Consider the following 19752-nt stretch of genomic DNA (forward strand, 5'->3'; position numbering starts at 1 on the left):
GCTACCATGGAAAGGAACTGTCTATTTGTGAAAAAGCATCCTGATTAACTTAAGCAAATAGGTAAACTGGGAAAATGACTATGGTCTTGCCTACACCTAGTGAAGTTATTTAAATTATACGAGGGAAAAAAAACACATTTGGAACGGCAAGCCAGACAATTCAACAGGCCTATTTATATAATGAATATGAATTGAGGGCAGAAATTATTAAATATTAAAGCATTAGACCTCACTAAATGCAGTCATACAAAAGTTATACTTAAAGCTGAACTGGTTCGCCAGCAAATTAGTAAGAATTTCTCACCCCATGTTTAAGAATGGCCTTTTAACCTTTATTCAAATTACAACCTCACACTCAGTTATTTGAAACTGAAATTCTCCAATATCACTATTTTTAAAACAAGCCATAGAAAGTGTTACAATTTAAATTTAATCCACCCTAAAAAAAGGAACATTAATACAAATATGGTGGTTATACTAAAATATTTATATTATATAAATATATGAAAATGTCTGCTCTACCCAAAATTACAACTAACTAATTGCAGCATTACCGCAAAAAGATGGAGGGAAAATGTAAGGAACTTATGTCGGCCCTGCATTGAAGACCAGAAGGGTTGACACCACCCCTGATCTTACTGGATTCTGCTAGTCTATCCTGCTAGTTCCCTGGCCAACAGTACCACTGTTCCAACTGTCAAGTAAAAACAAACTCAAGCAGTACATTTAGTAAATTTATTTTACACTTCACAAGTAATGGCTGGAAACTGTAGATTCCACCTGTTGAAAGTAATGTGATTAAACTTCAATTGCAAATAGTACATTATGCAATTAAGTTTAAATATATTTGTGATAATTATGCCTTACCATAAGTTACTCCCTAGGCCCTTGAGAATGATACGGCGCCGTTCCATAATGGGGTGGGAACAGAGCAGAAGCATACGGATTCCAGCTGCGAACCATCGGGTACTGGTCATATTGCATGAAGGGCTGCTTGGGTTGGGCCTGGGGTGTGGTGCCAGGGATAGTGCTAGCAGTTACTGAAGGAGTGGCTGACTTTTGACGGTAGGAGGAATCTGAGTAATGATATTTCTGGGGGTTATTCTGGTTATCCAGTTGGCTGGCTATCCCGGGGGGTGCTCTTGGGACAGAGCGTTGAGGGAAAAACCCTGGGAAATTGTATTGGGGGAACTGGTAACTCAGTGGGACCTGAGGGTATCCTTTAGGTGGCATATGCAGGGCCTGATTTGTTTGTTTAGGTGTGGTTGTAGAGGCTGATGGGAAATAAGGTTGAGGGAGATGTGTAGTAAAATGGTACGGGTAAAACATTTTGAAGTCAGGCATTTGTGGGACCTGGGGGTATCCTTTAGGTGGCATATGCAGGGCTTGGGTGGCAGGTTGAGGGGAATTTGTGTGTTTAGGTGAGGTAGTGGGGGCTGATGTTGGGAAATACGGCTGATGGGGATACGGAGGAAAATGGTACGGGTGGAATTCAGGTGTGTGTGGGACCTGGGGGTCTCCTTTAGGTGGCATATGCAGGACCTGGGTGACAGCTTGAGGGGATTGTGTGTGTTTAGGTGAGGTAGTGGGGGCTGATTTTGGGAAATGGCGTCGAGGGGGATACGGAGGAAAATGGTACGGGTGAAACTGGTGGAATTCAGGTGTGTGTGGGACCTGGGGGTCTCCTTTAGGTGGCATACGCAGGGCTTGGGTGGCAGGTTGAGGGGAATTTGTGTGTTTAGGTGAGGTAGTGGGGGCTGATGTTGGGAAATAGTGTTGTTGAGGGGGATATGGAGGAAAATGGTATGAGTAAAACGGGTGGAATTCAGGTGTGTGTGGGACCTGGGGGTCTCCTTTAGGTGGCATGTGCAGGACCTGGGTGACAGGTTGAGGGGATTGTGTGTGTTTAGGTGAGGTAGTGGGGGCTGATGTTGGGAAATAGGGCTGATGGGGATACGGAGGAAAATGGTACGGGTGGAATTCAGGTGTGTGTGGGACCTGGGGGTCTCCTTTAGGTGGCATATGCAGGACCTGGGTGACAGGTTGAGGGTGGGGGCTGATGTTGGGAAATAGGGTTGATGGGGATTGTGTGTGTTTAGGTGAGGTAGTGGGGGCTGATGTTGGGAAATAGTGGTGGGGGCTGATTTTGGGAAATAGTGTTGTTGAGGGGGATATGGAGGGAAATGGTATGGGTAAAACGGGTGGAATTCAGGTGTGTGTGGGACCTGGGGGTCTCCTTTAGGTGGCATATGCAGGACCTGGGTGACAGGTTGAGGGGAATGTGTGTGTTTAGGTGAGGTAGTGGGGGCTGATGTTGGGAAATAGGGTTGAGGGGGATACGGAGGAAATAGGTATGGGTAAAATGTGTTTAAGTCATACATTTGTGGGACCTGGGGGTCTCCTTTACGTGGCATATGCATGGCCTGGCTAGAAGGTTTAGGGGAATGTGTTTGTTTAGACATGGTAGTGGCTGCTGTTGGGGACGAGGGTGGTTGGGGGGGATACGGAGGGAAATGGTACTGGGACCACTGGTGGAACAGAGGGTATCCAGACGTAACAGGTTCAGTTTGAGGGAGGCCTGCAGGACAGGAGAGGGTGAGCTCCCCAGCAACCGAGAGCATAAAAAGCAAACGCTCATCATCCTGAATTTAAAAAAAGGTATACAAAAGTCAGGAAATAACAACAACAAAAAGTGACCATTTGATCACCTTCATGACCACAAGATGACATTAAGAACTACCTCCAATGCCACACAGGGTCCTGTGTATGGTGCAGTGATCACCACCCCTCCAAAGAATGGCTCAATAGTTAAGCCACATTGCTGGGTGATTGCGAGAAGTGGCTCCCACACACCAGACACTGAAAAACAATTTCAGTGTGAGCAACAGAATAGGCTGTAGGCAAACACCAGTCTACTGGCAACCATTCATAGAAATTAATTCCTTTTGGATCAGCATTCATCCACCATAGGTTCAAATGAATACATTTCATATGACCAAATATACCATGTGCACTGAAACAATGTCAAAGAATTACCCACCTTTGACTTGAAGAGCATTCGCTGCCATGGAAAGCTTCACCACCATGCCAGATAAATAGCAGGAGACAGAGGGAGGGGGGGGTGGTGCAACAGGACAAGACATGGTCATGGGAGCCCCCCACAGACGGAGTGGCAGAACATAGTTACCCCCCTGTATGAAGGAAAACAGTATCATGATGCAACCCATGTAAATGTGCTTTAATAGCCAACATGTGAATAGAGGCTCAAATCAACATTTAGCAGTACAAGATTATTCAAGAGTTAATGTGAACATTTTTTATGAAGGGAAAGCCTCCATGGAGGAAATATCACCTCTTGAGTGACATGGCAGCCTTGGTATGGTGCGACAAAGAACACATCCCTGCGTGACCGCTTCACAGAGAAGCCACAGTGAGTTGGCATTCGGGACAGGGGAAGAACAGGAGACCCATCACCTGCACAAGACAGAAATACCTCAGGCTAAACCAACAAATATAGGACTACGCAACTTGCATGCATAAGCAGCATCAGTGTTTAATATTTTTCTTACTTAGTGGGCACATTCTACTTACCGCCGTCGACCAGAAAATGTGGAGCTCTTCCCCCTTTGACCCGAAGAGTCATTGTTTCATTGCTACACTGTACTGATGGCCCCATGTGCTGGAGTTTAGCATCCAACTTGTGCCATTCTGGGAGAGGGAATGAATTAACAGGATTTGCAAAGGCTCAAACATGTGCCACCTTTAAGGGGCAATCTGGGATTCAAAACAAAGGGCTCTAACATTTTAGTCCTCCATTCAGCAAAACAGCAGTCTGAAGTCTGGGCAGTTGCAGGGGGTCCATCTGAATGTAGAAAACACTGCCTTTTTAAACTAAATGTTGTGGTCTATGAAGTAGTCCAGTGAACACAGCCATCTTACCCATTTCAAATCACCAATTGAGACACCTTGGGGTGGAACCACCTGCCACATGTCAAGACATACACCCATTTCAATCAATGAGAAGACAAGATGAGGTGTACACATCATTGGATTAATTAAAAATACATTTTTGCAGAGACCTACAATTCAAAAACAGACACCCTGCAACTGGAGACATTTGAGAACATTAACACAGAGGAACGTGTTGTATAGCCACACATGTAACTACTAGTATAAAATGGACAAATGTGTTGGTTAAATCACATTAGCTGGTGTTACTATCTGTAGCTAGAATTGGGCTAAACCAATGTATCCACTAAGTCAGAGTTCAGCTGTGGATGCAAAGACTGACCAAAGATGCGTTGAAGCAATATAGCGTTTCACTATTAGGTTACCGCTACATGATTTACAAACTGGAAAAAAAGGGAGGCCTGGTGGCTTACCTTGTGATGCAGGCTGTCCAGCCCGATTACCAGCCTCAAATGCAAGAGATCCGTTTTGAGTCTTGATGCGGTCAGAAGCGGCTGATTCATCATTGGTTACTTCGAAACCCACCCTTCTCAGTTGGACCAACTTATTCCCAACAACAAGCCTCCCGGATCGGACAATCGTCGGATGAATTTTGGCATTTGGCATTGAAATGCTTGCGTCTGGAATCTGGCCATAGCAAGGGGTTAACACAGAGCTAATCGTTGCAATCACCGTAAAATACAATATAGGATGTTTACACGACATCACATCTCTAATCGTTTTTCGCATGGTGATACACACAAAAGTCTGTGCAATTGCGCTTATACGCGAGTTCACTGAGGTCTCTGGTAGAAGTTGCCCCAAATTTAAACGGCTTGCCTAATTGAAAGACCAATCAGAATTTAGCTCGGCTGGTGACATTTTTTACACGATTTATTAGCGTTCCCGGTTAAGTTGCAGATAGAAATGCAGGCCAATTGAGGTGCGGGTGCCAAACATCACCACTGTACATGACAGCAGTCGCGACCCGTCATTCAGGGCAGGTGGGGCTGAGCCCCAAATATTATTTTTTGGAGAGGGCTTGCCTGTTTTGAATGTTATTTTGGCATTAATACGTGTCACATAACAGTTTGCAAACATTTAAAAATATATAATTTAGTTAATAAAGACGCATACAAATATGGTCTCTTCTTTGTTTTCTTGAGAAAGGCAACTCCAAAATGCAGGTTTTCAGCCTAGCTCAGTGCTTTCTGTGGTGGTGGGGCAAGCCAGTAAAAAATACAGAGCGTTGTGCCGTGATTGCCTCAGAGTTCTGTCCCTCATGGGGACTTCAAATCAAATCAAATCTAATTTTATTTGACATCACTGCGAAGTGTAAGAGAGACATTGAAAATTCTAGCCCTTCGGCTGCTGCCATAGAAGTGCCCATCCAAGATGGCTCAAGGTCATTGACCACAGATAAAATGAAGTCAAATCATGTTATATGTACATTAGCTTAGATTGAGCTGATCATGTCAACATCATACTTTCAAAATCTTAGCTAGCAGTCATCATCATGAATCAAGTTGACAATCTACTGGCAAATCCTTTTTAATCCTTGTCATATGAAGATAAATAATGAAGAGAAATTATAGATAAGAAGTATTGGTGCTCATCGGCCATTGGACATTACACAACAAGTTGGAAATTGCCAATTCAATGAGTGGTTTGGAAGGAATCAGTGACAGTGGCTGTGTGGTCACAAACCTGGAATTAAGGGGCTCTTTTCCAAGTTTAAAATGATAAACATTCAACATTGGCCATGCTGTCAATGAAGCATGATTTGTGCCTCGCTCAAAACAACGGTTAACTTGGAGGCCCGCTAATATTTTAAGAGCTTTCATTGTCTGCTTTAAAGAACCCTTTATTTATCCTAGGCTGCTAACTTGATGTTACAGAGAGAACACTGTAAGAATGGCCCGTGTTCTGAATTCTGTTGCTATACATTTCAAAAGTGCTAAACAAATAGTTATTGACTATAAAGTATGTCTGTTCACAGCACTGTTAGCTGGTCTAAATCAATCAGACGCTAGTTAATCAATTAGTATGGCACATCAACTTTTGATTTTTAACTATAATTGTTATTGTGTCCTCTTTATGTAGGCCATCTTTCCAGTTATAGACTGTACAAACTGTTAATCTGTGCTCTTATTAGAGCAGGGATATAAACTAGCCTAACTAACTTATTTATTTAATCAGAAACATAACATGATATATACAGTGGGGCAAAAAAATATTTAGTCAGCCACCAATTGTGCAAGTTCTCCCACTTAAAAATATGAGAGAGGCCTGTAATTTTATTCATAGGTAGACTTCAACTATGACAGACAAAATGAGAAAAAATTCCAGAAAAATCACATTGTAGGATTTTTAATGAATTTATTTGCAAATTATGGTGGAAAATAAGTATTTGGTCAATAACAAAAGTTTATCTCAATACTTTGTTATATACCCTTTATTGGCAATGACAGAGGTCAAATGTTTTCTGTAAGTCTTCACAAGGTTTTCACACACTGTTGCTGGTATTTTGGCCCATTCCTCCATGCAGATCTCTAGAGCAGTGATGTTTTGGGGCTGTTGCTGGGCAACACAGACTTTCAACTTCTGTAAAGATTTTCTATGGGGTTGAGATCTGGAGACTTGCTAGGCCACTCCAGGACCTTGAAATGCTTCTTACGAAGCCACTCCTTCGTTGCCCAGGCAGTGTGTTTGGGATCATTGTCATGCTGAAAGACTCAGCCACGTTTCATCTTCAATGCCCTTGCTGATGGAAGGAGGTTTTTACTCAAAATCTCACGATACATGGCCCCATTCATTCTTTCCTTTCCACGGATCAGTCGTCCTGGTCCCTTTGCAGAAATACTGCCCAAAGCATGATGTTTCCACCCCCATGCTTCACAGTAGGTATGGTGTTCTTTGGATGCAACTCAGCATTCTTTGTCCTCCAAACACGACGAGTTGAGTTTTTACCAAAAAGTTATATTTTGGTTTCATCTGACCATATGACATTCTCCCAATCTTCTTCTGGGTCATCCAAATGCTCTCTAGCAAACTTCAGACGGGCCTGGACATGTACTGGCTTAAGCAGGTGGACACGTCTGGCACTGCAGGATTTGAGTCCCTGGCGGCGTAGTGTATTACTGATGGTAGGCTTTGTTACTTTGGTCCCAGCTTCTGCAGGTCATTCACTAGGTCCCCCCGTGTGGTTCTGGGATTTTTGCTCACCGTTCTTGTGATCATTTTGACCCCACGGGTGAGATCTTGTGTGGAGCCCCAGATCGAGGGAGATTATCAGTGGTCTTGTATGTCTTCCATTTCCTAATAATTGCTCCCACAGTGGATTTCTTCAAACCAAGCTGCTTACCTATTGCAGATTCAGTCTTCCCAGCCTGGTGCAGGTCTACAATTTTGTTTCTGGTGTCCTTTGACAGCTCTTTGGTCTTGGCCATAGTGGAGTTTGGAGTGTGACTATTTGAGGTTGTGGACAGGTGTCTTTTATACTGATAACAAGTTCAAACAGGTGCCATTAATACAGGTAACGAGTGGAGGACAGAGGAGCCTCTTAAAGAAGTTAAAGGTCTGTGAGAGCCAGAAATCTTGTTTGTTTGTAGGTGACCAAATACTTATTTTCCACCATAATTTGCAAATAATTTCAGAATGCAGTCAGACCATGAGATAATTGGCATATACAAGTAACTGTCTATATATACACTTACTGACTTTCCATGTGGGTGAGGGTTTTTTCCATTTAAATCACAGCTAATTTTTTCTATTAATAATGTATAATTTAATAGCTATACAGAAATACTAGGCAAGTCAGTTAAGAAAAAAATTCTTATTTTCAATGACGGCCTAGGAACAGTGGGTTAACGCCAAATTTTTATCTTGTCAGCTCGATGATTCGATCATGCAACCTTTCGGTTACTAGTCCAACGCTCTAACCACTAGGCTACCTGCTGCCCCTAGAAGGCCAAATTACAGAGGAGGAGTGGCACATCGGTCTAAGATACTGCATCACTGTGCAAGAGGAGTCACTGCAGTACCTGGTTCGAATCCAGGCTGCATCACATCCAGCCATGATTGGGAGTCCCATAGGGCGGTGCGCAATTGGCCCAGCATCGGTACAGGCTTTTTGTAAATAATATTTTTTTTTAACTGACTTTCCTAGTTAACAGCATTAATTGCATCAATTACATTTAAGTCCTGGAAAACTCCAGGGCTGGATGGCATACCAGTTAGGTAAACTTTTTTTTTTTTACATGGACAATACCTTGGAGATAACATAAGATATGTACTGGAAACAATCGAACACTATGAAAAATCTGGGAAACCAGGCTTGCGATTCATAGGTGATTTTGAAAAGGCTTTTGATTAAGTATATAAATATCTGGAACAATGAGAATCTCTTATAAAAATGGGAAGTCATGTATAGTAAACCTAGGTGTACAATAGTAAATAATGGCTACTTCAGTTTTAAACTGTCGAGGAGTAAAACAAGGTTGTCCACTATCGGCATATTTATTATGTCCATGTGAAATGTTCCAACAATAAAGGGGTTAAAAATCTAGGGATTAAAAACAAAGATGTCATTGTACGCCGATTCATTTTCTTTTAAATCCACAATTTGGATCCCTCCACAGCCTCAGAGGATCAAGATACAACCAGAGGATAGAAAAAGTAATGCAAATGATATTACGTATTGATCACAAAAAAAAATACACCATTTACATTAGTGTAGTATACCAATAAAAGGAAATTATGTCATGTGAAGAAACGCAGTATATATATATATATATACACACACACTGAAATAAATATCACGCTAATGCATTTTCATAGAAAGTTAGCAAAAATAGAGAATATCTTGCTACCATGGAAAGGAACTGTCTATTTGTGAAAAAGCATCATGATTAACTTAAGCAAATAGGTAAACTGGGAAAATGACTATGGTCTTGCCTACACCTAGTGAAGTTATTTAAATTATACGAGGAAAAAAAACACATTTGGAACGGCAAGCCAGACAATTCAACAGGCCTATTTATATAATGAATATGAATTGAGGGCAGAAATTATTAAATATTAAAGCATTAGACCTCACTAAATGCAGTCATACAAAAGTTATACTTAAAGCTGAACTGGTTCGCCAGCAAATTAGTAAGAATTTCTCACCCCATGTTTAAGAATGGCCTTTTAACCTTTATTCAAATTACAACCTCACACTCAGTTATTTGAAACTGAAATTCTCCAATATCACTATTTTTAAAACAAGCCATAGAAAGTGTTACAATTTAAATTTAATCCACCCTAAAAAAAGGAACATTAATACAAATATGGTGGTTATACTAAAATATTTATATTATATAAATATATGAAAATGTCTGCTCTACCCAAAATTACAACTAACTAATTGCAGCATTACCGCAAAAAGATGGAGGGAAAATGTAAGGAACTTATGTCGGCCCTGCATTGAAGACCAGAAGGGTTGACACCACCCCTGATCTTACTGGATTCTGCTAGTCTATCCTGCTAGTTCCCTGGCCAACAGTACCACTGTTCCAACTGTCAAGTAAAAACAAACTCAAGCAGTACATTTAGTAAATTTATTTTACACTTCACAAGTAATGGCTGGAAACTGTAGATTCCACCTGTTGAAAGTAATGTGATTAAACTTCAATTGCAAATAGTACATTATGCAATTAAGTTTAAATATATTTGTGATAATTATGCCTTACCATAAGTTACTCCCTAGGCCCTTGAGAATGATACGGCGCCGTTCCATAATGGGGTGGGAACAGAGCAGAAGCATACGGATTCCAGCTGCGAACCATCGGGTACTGGTCATATTGCATGAAGGGCTGCTTGGGTTGGGCCTGGGGTGTGGTGCCAGGGATAGTGCTAGCAGTTACTGAAGGAGTGGCTGACTTTTGACGGTAGGAGGAATCTGAGTAATGATATTTCTGGGGGTTATTCTGGTTATCCAGTTGGCTGGCTATCCCGGGGGGTGCTCTTGGGACAGAGCGTTGAGGGAAAAACCCTGGGAAATTGTATTGGGGGAACTGGTAACTCAGTGGGACCTGAGGGTATCCTTTAGGTGGCATATGCAGGGCCTGATTTGTTTGTTTAGGTGTGGTTGTAGAGGCTGATGGGAAATAAGGTTGAGGGAGATGTGTAGTAAAATGGTACGGGTAAAACATTTTGAAGTCAGGCATTTGTGGGACCTGGGGGTATCCTTTAGGTGGCATATGCAGGGCTTGGGTGGCAGGTTGAGGGGAATTTGTGTGTTTAGGTGAGGTAGTGGGGGCTGATGTTGGGAAATACGGCTGATGGGGATACGGAGGAAAATGGTGTGTTTAGGTGAGGTAGTGGGGGCCGATTTTGGGTGGAATTCAGGTGTGTGTGGGACCTGGGGGTCTCCTTTAGGTGGCATATGCAGGACCTGGGTGACAGCTTGAGGGGATTGTGTGTGTTTAGGTGAGGTAGTGGGGGCTGATTTTGGGAAATGGCGTCGAGGGGGATACGGAGGAAAATGGTACGGGTGAAACTGGTGGAATTCAGGTGTGTGTGGGACCTGGGGGTCTCCTTTAGGTGGCATACGCAGGGCTTGGGTGGCAGGTTGAGGGGAATTTGTGTGTTTAGGTGAGGTAGTGGGGGCTGATGTTGGGAAATAGTGTTGTTGAGGGGGATATGGAGGAAAATGGTATGAGTAAAACGGGTGGAATTCAGTGTGTGTGGGACCTGGGGGTCTCCTTTAGGTGGCATGTGCAGGACCTGGGTGACAGGTTGAGGGGATTGTGTGTGTTTAGGTGAGGTAGTGGGGGCTGATGTTGGGAAATAGGGCTGATGGGGATACGGAGGAAAATGGTACGGGTGGAATTCAGGTGTGTGTGGGACCTGGGGGTCTCCTTTAGGTGGCATATGCAGGACCTGGGTGACAGGTTGAGGGGATTGTGTGTGTTTAGGTGAGGTAGTGGGGGCTGATTTTGGGAAATAGTGTTGTTGAGGGGGATATGGAGGGAAATGGTATGGGTAAAACGGGTGGAATTCAGGTGTGTGTGGGACCTGGGGGTCTCCTTTAGGTGGCATATGCAGGACCTGGGTGACAGGTTGAGGGGAATGTGTGTGTTTAGGTGAGGTAGTGGGGGCTGATGTTGGGAAATAGGGTTGAGGGGGATACGGAGGAAATAGGTATGGGTAAAATGTGTTTAAGTCATACATTTGTGGGACCTGGGGGTCTCCTTTACGTGGCATATGCATGGCCTGGCTAGAAGGTTTAGGGGAATGTGTTTGTTTAGACATGGTAGTGGCTGCTGTTGGGGACGAGGGTGGTTGGGGGGGATACGGAGGGAAATGGTACTGGGACCACTGGTGGAACAGAGGGTATCCAGACGTAACAGGTTCAGTTTGAGGGAGGCCTGCAGGACAGGAGAGGGTGAGCTCCCCAGCAACCGAGAGCATAAAAAGCAAACGCTCATCATCCTGAATTTAAAAAAAGGTATACAAAAGTCAGGAAATAACAACAACAAAAAGTGACCATTTGATCACCTTCATGACCACAAGATGACATTAAGAACTACCTCCAATGCCACACAGGGTCCTGTGTATGGTGCAGTGATCACCACCCCTCCAAAGAATGGCTCAATAGTTAAGCCACATTGCTGGGTGATTGCGAGAAGTGGCTCCCACACACCAGACACTGAAAAACAATTTCAGTGTGAGCAACAGAATAGGCTGTAGGCAAACACCAGTCTACTGGCAACCATTCATAGAAATTAATTCCTTTTGGATCAGCATTCATCCACCATAGGTTCAAATGAATACATTTCATATGACCAAATATACCATGTGCACTGAAACAATGTCAAAGAATTACCCACCTTTGACTTGAAGAGCATTCGCTGCCATGGAAAGCTTCACCACCATGCCAGATAAATAGCAGGAGACAGAGGGAGGGGGTGGTGCAACAGGACAAGACATGGTCATGGGAGCCCCCCACAGACGGAGTGGCAGAACATAGTTACCCCCCTGTATGAAGGAAAACAGTATCATGATGCAACCCATGTAAATGTGCTTTAATAGCCAACATGTGAATAGAGGCTCAAATCAACATTTAGCAGTACAAGATTATTCAAGAGTTAATGTGAACATTTTTTATGAAGGGAAAGCCTCCATGGAGGAAATATCACCTCTTGAGTGACATGGCAGCCTTGGTATGGTGCGACAAAGAACACATCCCTGCGTGACCGCTTCACAGAGAAGCCACAGTGAGTTGGCATTCGGGACAGGGGAAGAACAGGAGACCCATCACCTGCACAAGACAGAAATACCTCAGGCTAAACCAACAAATATAGGACTACGCAACTTGCATGCATAAGCAGCATCAGTGTTTAATATTTTTCTTACTTAGTGGGCACATTCTACTTACCGCCGTCGACCAGAAAATGTGGAGCTCTTCCCCCTTTGACCCGAAGAGTCATTGTTTCATTGCTACACTGTACTGATGGCCCCATGTGCTGGAGTTTAGCATCCAACTTGTGCCATTCTGGGAGAGGGAATGAATTAACAGGATTTGCAAAGGCTCAAACATGTGCCACCTTTAAGGGGCAATCTGGGATTCAAAACAAAGGGCTCTAACATTTTAGTCCTCCATTCAGCAAAACAGCAGTCTGAAGTCTGGGCAGTTGCAGGGGTCCATCTGAATGTAGAAAACACTGCCTTTTTAAACTAAATGTTGTGGTCTATGAAGTAGTCCAGTGAACACAGCCATCTTACCCATTTCAAATCACCAATTGAGACACCTTGGGGTGGAACCACCTGCCACATGTCAAGACATACACCCATTTCAATCAATGAGAAGACAAGATGAGGTGTACACATCATTGGATTAATTAAAAATACATTTTTGCAGAGACCTACAATTCAAAAACAGACACCCTGCAACTGGAGACATTTGAGAACATTAACACAGAGGAACGTGTTGTATAGCCACACATGTAACTACTAGTATAAAATGGACAAATGTGTTGGTTAAATCACATTAGCTGGTGTTACTATCTGTAGCTAGAATTGGGCTAAACCAATGTATCCACTAAGTCAGAGTTCAGCTGTGGATGCAAAGACTGACCAAAGATGCGTTGAAGCAATATAGCGTTTCACTATTAGGTTACCGCTACATGATTTACAAACTGGAAAAAAGGAGGCCTGGTGGCTTACCTTGTGATGCAGGCTGTCCAGCCCGATTACCAGCCTCAAATGCAAGAGATCCGTTTTGAGTCTTGATGCGGTCAGAAGCGGCTGATTCATCATTGGTTACTTCGAAACCCACCCTTCTCAGTTGGACCAACTTATTCCCAACAACAAGCCTCCCGGATCGGACAATCGTCGGATGAATTTTGGCATTTGGCATTGAAATGCTTGCGTCTGGAATCTGGCCATAGCAAGGGGTTAACACAGAGCTAATCGTTGCAATCACCGTAAAATACAATATAGGATGTTTACACGACATCACATCTCTAATCGTTTTTCGCATGGTGATACACACAAAAGTCTGTGCAATTGCGCTTATACGCGAGTTCACTGAGGTCTCTGGTAGAAGTTGCCCCAAATTTAAACGGCTTGCCTAATTGAAAGACCAATCAGAATTTAGCTCGGCTGGTGACATTTTTTACACGATTTATTAGCGTTCCCGGTTAAGTTGCAGATAGAAATGCAGGCCAATTGAGGTGCGGGTGCCAAACATCACCACTGTACATGACAGCAGTCGCGACCCGTCATTCAGGGCAGGTGGGGCTGAGCCCCAAATATTATTTTTTGGAGAGGGCTTGCCTGTTTTGAATGTTATTTTGGCATTAATACGTGTCACATAACAGTTTGCAAACATTTAAAAATATATAATTTAGTTAATAAAGACGCATACAAATATGGTCTCTTCTTTGTTTTCTTGAGAAAGGCAACTCCAAAATGCAGGTTTTCAGCCTAGCTCAGTGCTTTCTGTGGTGGTGGGGCAAGCCAGTAAAAAATACAGAGCGTTGTGCCGTGATTGCCTCAGAGTTCTGTCCCTCATGGGGACTTCAAATCAAATCAAATCTAATTTTATTTGACATCACTGCGAAGTGTAAGAGAGACATTGAAAATTCTAGCCCTTCGGCTGCTGCCATAGAAGTGCCCATCCAAGATGGCTCAAGGTCATTGACCACAGATAAAATGAAGTCAAATCATGTTATATGTACATTAGCTTAGATTGAGCTGATCATGTCAACATCATACTTTCAAAATCTTAGCTAGCAGTCATCATCATGAATCAAGTTGACAATCTACTGGCAAATCCTTTTTAATCCTTGTCATATGAAGATAAATAATGAAGAGAAATTATAGATAAGAAGTATTGGTGCTCATCGGCCATTGGACATTACACAACAAGTTGGAAATTGCCAATTCAATGAGTGGTTTGGAAGGAATCAGTGACAGTGGCTGTGTGGTCACAAACCTGGAATTAAGGGGCTCTTTTCCAAGTTTAAAATGATAAACATTCAACATTGGCCATGCTGTCAATGAAGCATGATTTGTGCCTCGCTCAAAACAACGGTTAACTTGGAGGCCCGCTAATATTTTAAGAGCTTTCATTGTCTGCTTTAAAGAACCCTTTATTTATCCTAGGCTGCTAACTTGATGTTACAGAGAGAACACTGTAAGAATGGCCCGTGTTCTGAATTCTGTTGCTATACATTTCAAAAGTGCTAAACAAATAGTTATTGACTATAAAGTATGTCTGTTCACAGCACTGTTAGCTGGTCTAAATCAATCAGACGCTAGTTAATCAATTAGTATGGCACATCAACTTTTGATTTTTAACTATAATTGTTATTGTGTCCTCTTTATGTAGGCCATCTTTCCAGTTATAGACTGTACAAACTGTTAATCTGTGCTCTTATTAGAGCAGGGATATAAACTAGCCTAACTAACTTATTTATTTAATCAGAAACATAACATGATATATACAGTGGGGCAAAAAAATATTTAGTCAGCCACCAATTGTGCAAGTTCTCCCACTTAAAAATATGAGAGAGGCCTGTAATTTTATTCATAGGTAGACTTCAACTATGACAGACAAAATGAGAAAAAAATTCCAGAAAAATCACATTGTAGGATTTTTAATGAATTTATTTGCAAATTATGGTGGAAAATAAGTATTTGGTCAATAACAAAAGTTTATCTCAATACTTTGTTATATACCCTTTATTGGCAATGACAGAGGTCAAATGTTTTCTGTAAGTCTTCACAAGGTTTTCACACACTGTTGCTGGTATTTTGGCCCATTCCTCCATGCAGATCTCTAGAGCAGTGATGTTTTGGGGCTGTTGCTGGGCAACACAGACTTTCAACTTCTGTAAAGATTTTCTATGGGGTTGAGATCTGGAGACTTGCTAGGCCACTCCAGGACCTTGAAATGCTTCTTACGAAGCCACTCCTTCGTTGCCCAGGCAGTGTGTTTGGGATCATTGTCATGCTGAAAGACTCAGCCACGTTTCATCTTCAATGCCCTTGCTGATGGAAGGAGGTTTTTACTCAAAATCTCACGATACATGGCCCCATTCATTCTTTCCTTTCCACGGATCAGTCGTCCTGGTCCCTTTGCAGAAATACTGCCCAAAGCATGATGTTTCCACCCCCATGCTTCACAGTAGGTATGGTGTTCTTTGGATGCAACTCAGCATTCTTTGTCCTCCAAACACGACGAGTTGAGTTTTTACCAAAAAGTTATATTTTGGTTTCATCTGACCATATGACATTCTCCCAATCTTCTTCTGGGTCATCCAAATGCTCTCTAGCAAACTTCAGACGGGCCTGGACATGTACTGGCTTAAGCAGGTGGACACGTCTGGCACTGCAGGATTTGAGTCCCTGGCGGCGTAGTGTATTACTGATGGTAGGCTTTGTTACTTTGGTCCCAGCTTCTGCAGGTCATTCACTAGGTCCCCCCGTGTGGTTCTGGGATTTTTGCTCACCGTTCTTGTGATCATTTTGACCCCACGGGTGAGATCTTGCGTGGAGCCCCAGATCGAGGGAGATTATCAGTGGTCTTGTATGTCTTCCATTTCCTAATAATTGCTCCCACAGTGGATTTCTTCAAACCAAGCTGCTTACCTATTGCAGATTCAGTCTTCCCAGCCTGGTGCAGGTCTACAATTTTGTTTCTGGTGTCCTTTGACAGCTCTTTGGTCTTGGCCATAGTGGAGTTTGGAGTGTGACTGTTTGAGGTTGTGGACAGGTGTCTTTTATACTGATAACAAGTTCAAACAGGTGCCATTAATACAGGTAACGAGTGGAGGACAGAGGAGCCTCTTAAAGAAGTTAAAGGTCTGTGAGAGCCAGAAATCTTGTTTGTTTGTAGGTGACCAAATACTTATTTTCCACCATAATTTGCAAATAATTTCAGAATGCAGTCAGACCATGAGATAATTGGCATATACAAGTAACTGTCTATATATACACTTACTGACTTTCCATGTGGGTGAGGGTTTTTTCCATTTAAATCACAGCTAATTTTTTCTATTAATAATGTATAATTTAATAGCTATACAGAAATACTAGGCAAGTCAGTTAAGAAAAAAATTCTTATTTTCAATGACGGCCTAGGAACAGTGGGTTAACGCCAAATTTTTATCTTGTCAGCTCGATGATTCGATCATGCAACCTTTCGGTTACTAGTCCAACGCTCTAACCACTAGGCTACCTGCTGCCCCTAGAAGGCCAAATTACAGAGGAGGAGTGGCACATCGGTCTAAGATACTGCATCACTGTGCAAGAGGAGTCACTGCAGTACCTGGTTCGAATCCAGGCTGCATCACATCCAGCCATGATTGGGAGTCCCATAGGGCGGTGCGCAATTGGCCCAGCATCGGTACAGGCTTTTTGTAAATAATATTTTTTTTTAACTGACTTGCCTAGTTAACAGCATTAATTGCATCAATTACATTTAAGTCCTGGAAAACTCCAGGGCTGGATGGCATACCAGTTAGGTAAACTTTTTTTTTTTTTACATGGACAATACCTTGGAGATAACATAAGATATGTACTGGAAACAATCGAACACTATGAAAAATCTGGGAAACCAGGCTTGCGATTCATAGGTGATTTTGAAAAGGCTTTTGATTAAGTATATAAATATCTGGAACAATGAGAATCTCTTATAAAAATGGGAAGTCATGTATAGTAAACCTAGGTGTACAATAGTAAATAATGGCTACTTCAGTTTTAAACTGTCGAGGAGTAAAACAAGGTTGTCCACTATCGGCATATTTATTATGTCCATGTGAAATGTTCCAACAATAAAGGGGTTAAAAATCTAGGGATTAAAAACAAAGATGTCATTGTACGCCGATTCATTTTCTTTTAAATCCACAATTTGGATCCCTCCACAGCCTCAGAGGATCAAGATACAACCAGAGGATAGAAAAAGTAATGCAAATGATATTACGTATTGATCACAAAAAAAATACACCATTTACATTAGTGTAGTATACCAATAAAAGGAAATTATGTCATGTGAAGAAACGCAGTATATATATATATATATACACACACACTGAAATAAATATCACGCCAATGCATTTTCATAGAAAGTTAGCAAAAATAGAGAATATCTTGCTACCATGGAAAGGAACTGTCTATTTGTGAAAAAGCATCATGATTAACTTAAGCAAATAGGTAAACTGGGAAAATGACTATGGTCTTGCCTACACCTAGTGAAGTTATTTAAATTATACGAGGAAAAAAAACACATTTGGAACGGCAAGCCAGACAATTCAACAGGCCTATTTATATAATGAATATGAATTGAGGGCAGAAATTATTAAATATTAAAGCATTAGACCTCACTAAATGCAGTCATACAAAAGTTATACTTAAAGCTGAACTGGTTCGCCAGCAAATTAGTAAGAATTTCTCACCCCATGTTTAAGAATGGCCTTTTAACCTTTATTCAAATTACTACCTCACACTCAGTTATTTGAAACTGAAATTCTCCAATATCACTATTTTTAAAACAAGCCATAGAAAGTGTTACAATTTAAATTTAATCCACCCGAAAAAAAGGAACATTAATACAAATATGGTGGTTATACTAAAATATTTATATTATATAAATATATGAAAATGTCTGCTCTACCCAAAATTACAACTAACTAATTGCAGCATTACCGCAAAAAGATGGAGGGAAAATGTAAGGAACTTATGTCGGCCCTGCATTGAAGACCAGAAGGGTTGACACCACCCCTGATCTTACTGGATTCTGCTAGTCTATCCTGCTAGTTCCCTGGCCAACAGTACCACTGTTCCAACTGTCAAGTAAAAACAAACTCAAGCAGTACATTTAGTAAATTTATTTTACACTTCACAAGTAATGGCTGGAAACTGTAGATTCCACCTGTTGAAAGTAATGTGATTAAACTTCAATTGCAAATAGTACATTATGCAATTAAGTTTAAATATATTTGTGATAATTATGCCTTACCATAAGTTACTCCCTAGGCCCTTGAGAATGATACGGCGCCGTTCCATAATGGGGTGGGAACAGAGCAGAAGCATACGGATTCCAGCTGCGAACCATCGGGTACTGGTCATATTGCATGAAGGGCTGCTTGGGTTGGGCCTGGGGTGTGGTGCCAGGGATAGTGCTAGCAGTTACTGAAGGAGTGGCTGACTTTTGACGGTAGGAGGAATCTGAGTAATGATATTTCTGGGGTTATTCTGGTTATCCAGTTGGCTGGCTATCCCGGGGGGTGCTCTTGGGACAGAGCGTTGAGGGAAAAACCCTGGGAAATTGTATTGGGGGAACTGGTAACTCAGTGGGACCTGAGGGTATCCTTTAGGTGGCATATGCAGGGCCTGATTTGTTTGTTTAGGTGTGGTTGTAGAGGCTGATGGGAAATAAGGTTGAGGGAGATGTGTAGTAAAATGGTACGGGTAAAACATTTTGAAGTCAGGCATTTGTGGGACCTGGGGGTATCCTTTAGGTGGCATATGCAGGGCTTGGGTGGCAGGTTGAGGGGAATTTGTGTGTTTAGGTGAGGTAGTGGGGGCTGATGTTGGGAAATACGGCTGATGGGGATACGGAGGAAAATGGTACGGGTGGAATTCAGGTGTGTGTGGGACCTGGGGGTCTCCTTTAGGTGGCATATGCAGGACCTGGGTGACAGCTTGAGGGGATTGTGTGTGTTTAGGTGAGGTAGTGGGGGCCGATTTTGGGAAATGGCGTCGAGGGGGATACGGAGGAAAATGGTACGGGTGAAACTGGTGGAATTCAGGTGTGTGTGGGACCTGGGGGTCTCCTTTAGGTGGCATATGCAGGACCTGGGTGACAGCTTGAGGGGATTGTGTGTGTTTAGGTGAGGTAGTGGGGGCTGATGTTGGGAAATAGTGTTGTTGAGGGGGATATGGAGGAAAATGGTATGAGTAAAACGGGTGGAATTCAGGTGTGTGTGGGACCTGGGGGTCTCCTTTAGGTGGCATGTGCAGGACCTGGGTGACAGGTTGAGGGGATTGTGTGTGTTTAGGTGAGGTAGTGGGGGCTGATGTTGGGAAATAGGGCTGATGGGGATACGGAGGAAAATGGTACGGGTGGAATTCAGGTGTGTGTGGGACCTGGGGGTCTCCTTTAGGTGGCATATGCAGGACCTGGGTGACAGGTTGAGGGGATTGTGTGTGTTTAGGTGAGGTAGTGGGGGGGATTTTGGGAAATAGTGTTGTTGAGGGGGATATGGAGGGAAATGGTATGGGTAAAACGGGTGGAATTCAGGTGTGTGTGGG

The 19752-nt window shown here is 42.5% G+C and overlaps 2 protein-coding genes and 2 long non-coding RNA genes across 4 annotated transcripts; all 4 read right to left on the minus strand.

The window, feature by feature from the left end:
• Positions 1–873: 873 nt before the first annotated feature.
• Positions 874–4868, minus strand: LOC124016533. Its single transcript, XM_046332120.1, has 7 exons — positions 4383–4868; positions 3592–3708; positions 3353–3474; positions 3041–3191; positions 2741–2859; positions 2380–2578; positions 874–1274 (listed from the first exon to the last, which is right to left on the minus strand). The coding sequence occupies exons 1-7, from the start codon at positions 4696–4698 to the stop codon at positions 874–876; spliced, it is 1425 nt and encodes a 474-aa protein (XP_046188076.1). The 5' UTR covers positions 4699–4868.
• A 4666-nt stretch (positions 4869–9534) lies between these two features.
• Positions 9535–10288, minus strand: LOC124028342. Its single transcript, XR_006837582.1, has 2 exons — positions 9681–10288; positions 9535–9593 (listed from the first exon to the last, which is right to left on the minus strand). It is a non-coding gene; the product is annotated as an uncharacterized LOC124028342 (long non-coding RNA).
• Positions 10289–11892: 1604 nt separating this feature from the next.
• LOC124016541 lies at positions 11893–13642 on the minus strand (the record flags this gene model as incomplete). Its single annotated transcript, XM_046332131.1, has 4 exons — positions 13159–13642; positions 12371–12487; positions 12132–12253; positions 11893–11970 (listed from the first exon to the last, which is right to left on the minus strand). Coding segments are annotated over exons 1-4 (633 nt in total), but the record flags the coding sequence as incomplete, so codon positions are not given.
• Positions 13643–18311: 4669 nt separating this feature from the next.
• LOC124018970 lies at positions 18312–18683 on the minus strand. The gene is made up of 2 exons (XR_006835716.1): positions 18458–18683; positions 18312–18370 (listed from the first exon to the last, which is right to left on the minus strand). It is a non-coding gene; the product is annotated as an uncharacterized LOC124018970 (long non-coding RNA).
• Positions 18684–19752: the final 1069 nt, after the last annotated feature.

Source organism: Oncorhynchus gorbuscha, linkage group LG03, assembly GCF_021184085.1.
Source record: "Oncorhynchus gorbuscha isolate QuinsamMale2020 ecotype Even-year linkage group LG03, OgorEven_v1.0, whole genome shotgun sequence".
Classification (NCBI taxonomy): Eukaryota; Metazoa; Chordata; class Actinopteri; order Salmoniformes; family Salmonidae; genus Oncorhynchus; species Oncorhynchus gorbuscha.

Coding starts and splice junctions, on each gene's coding strand:
- LOC124016533 (XM_046332120.1), bottom strand. CDS start 4,698: ATGCGAAAAACGATTAGAGATGTGATGTCGTGTAAACATCCTATATTG. Junction 3,192..3,352: donor GCTGCCATGTCACTCAAGAG/GTGATATTTCCT, acceptor TCCTTCATACAG/GGGGGTAACTATGTTCTGCC. Junction 2,860..3,040: donor GAATGCTCTTCAAGTCAAAG/GTGGGTAATTCT, acceptor ATTGTTTTTCAG/TGTCTGGTGTGTGGGAGCCA.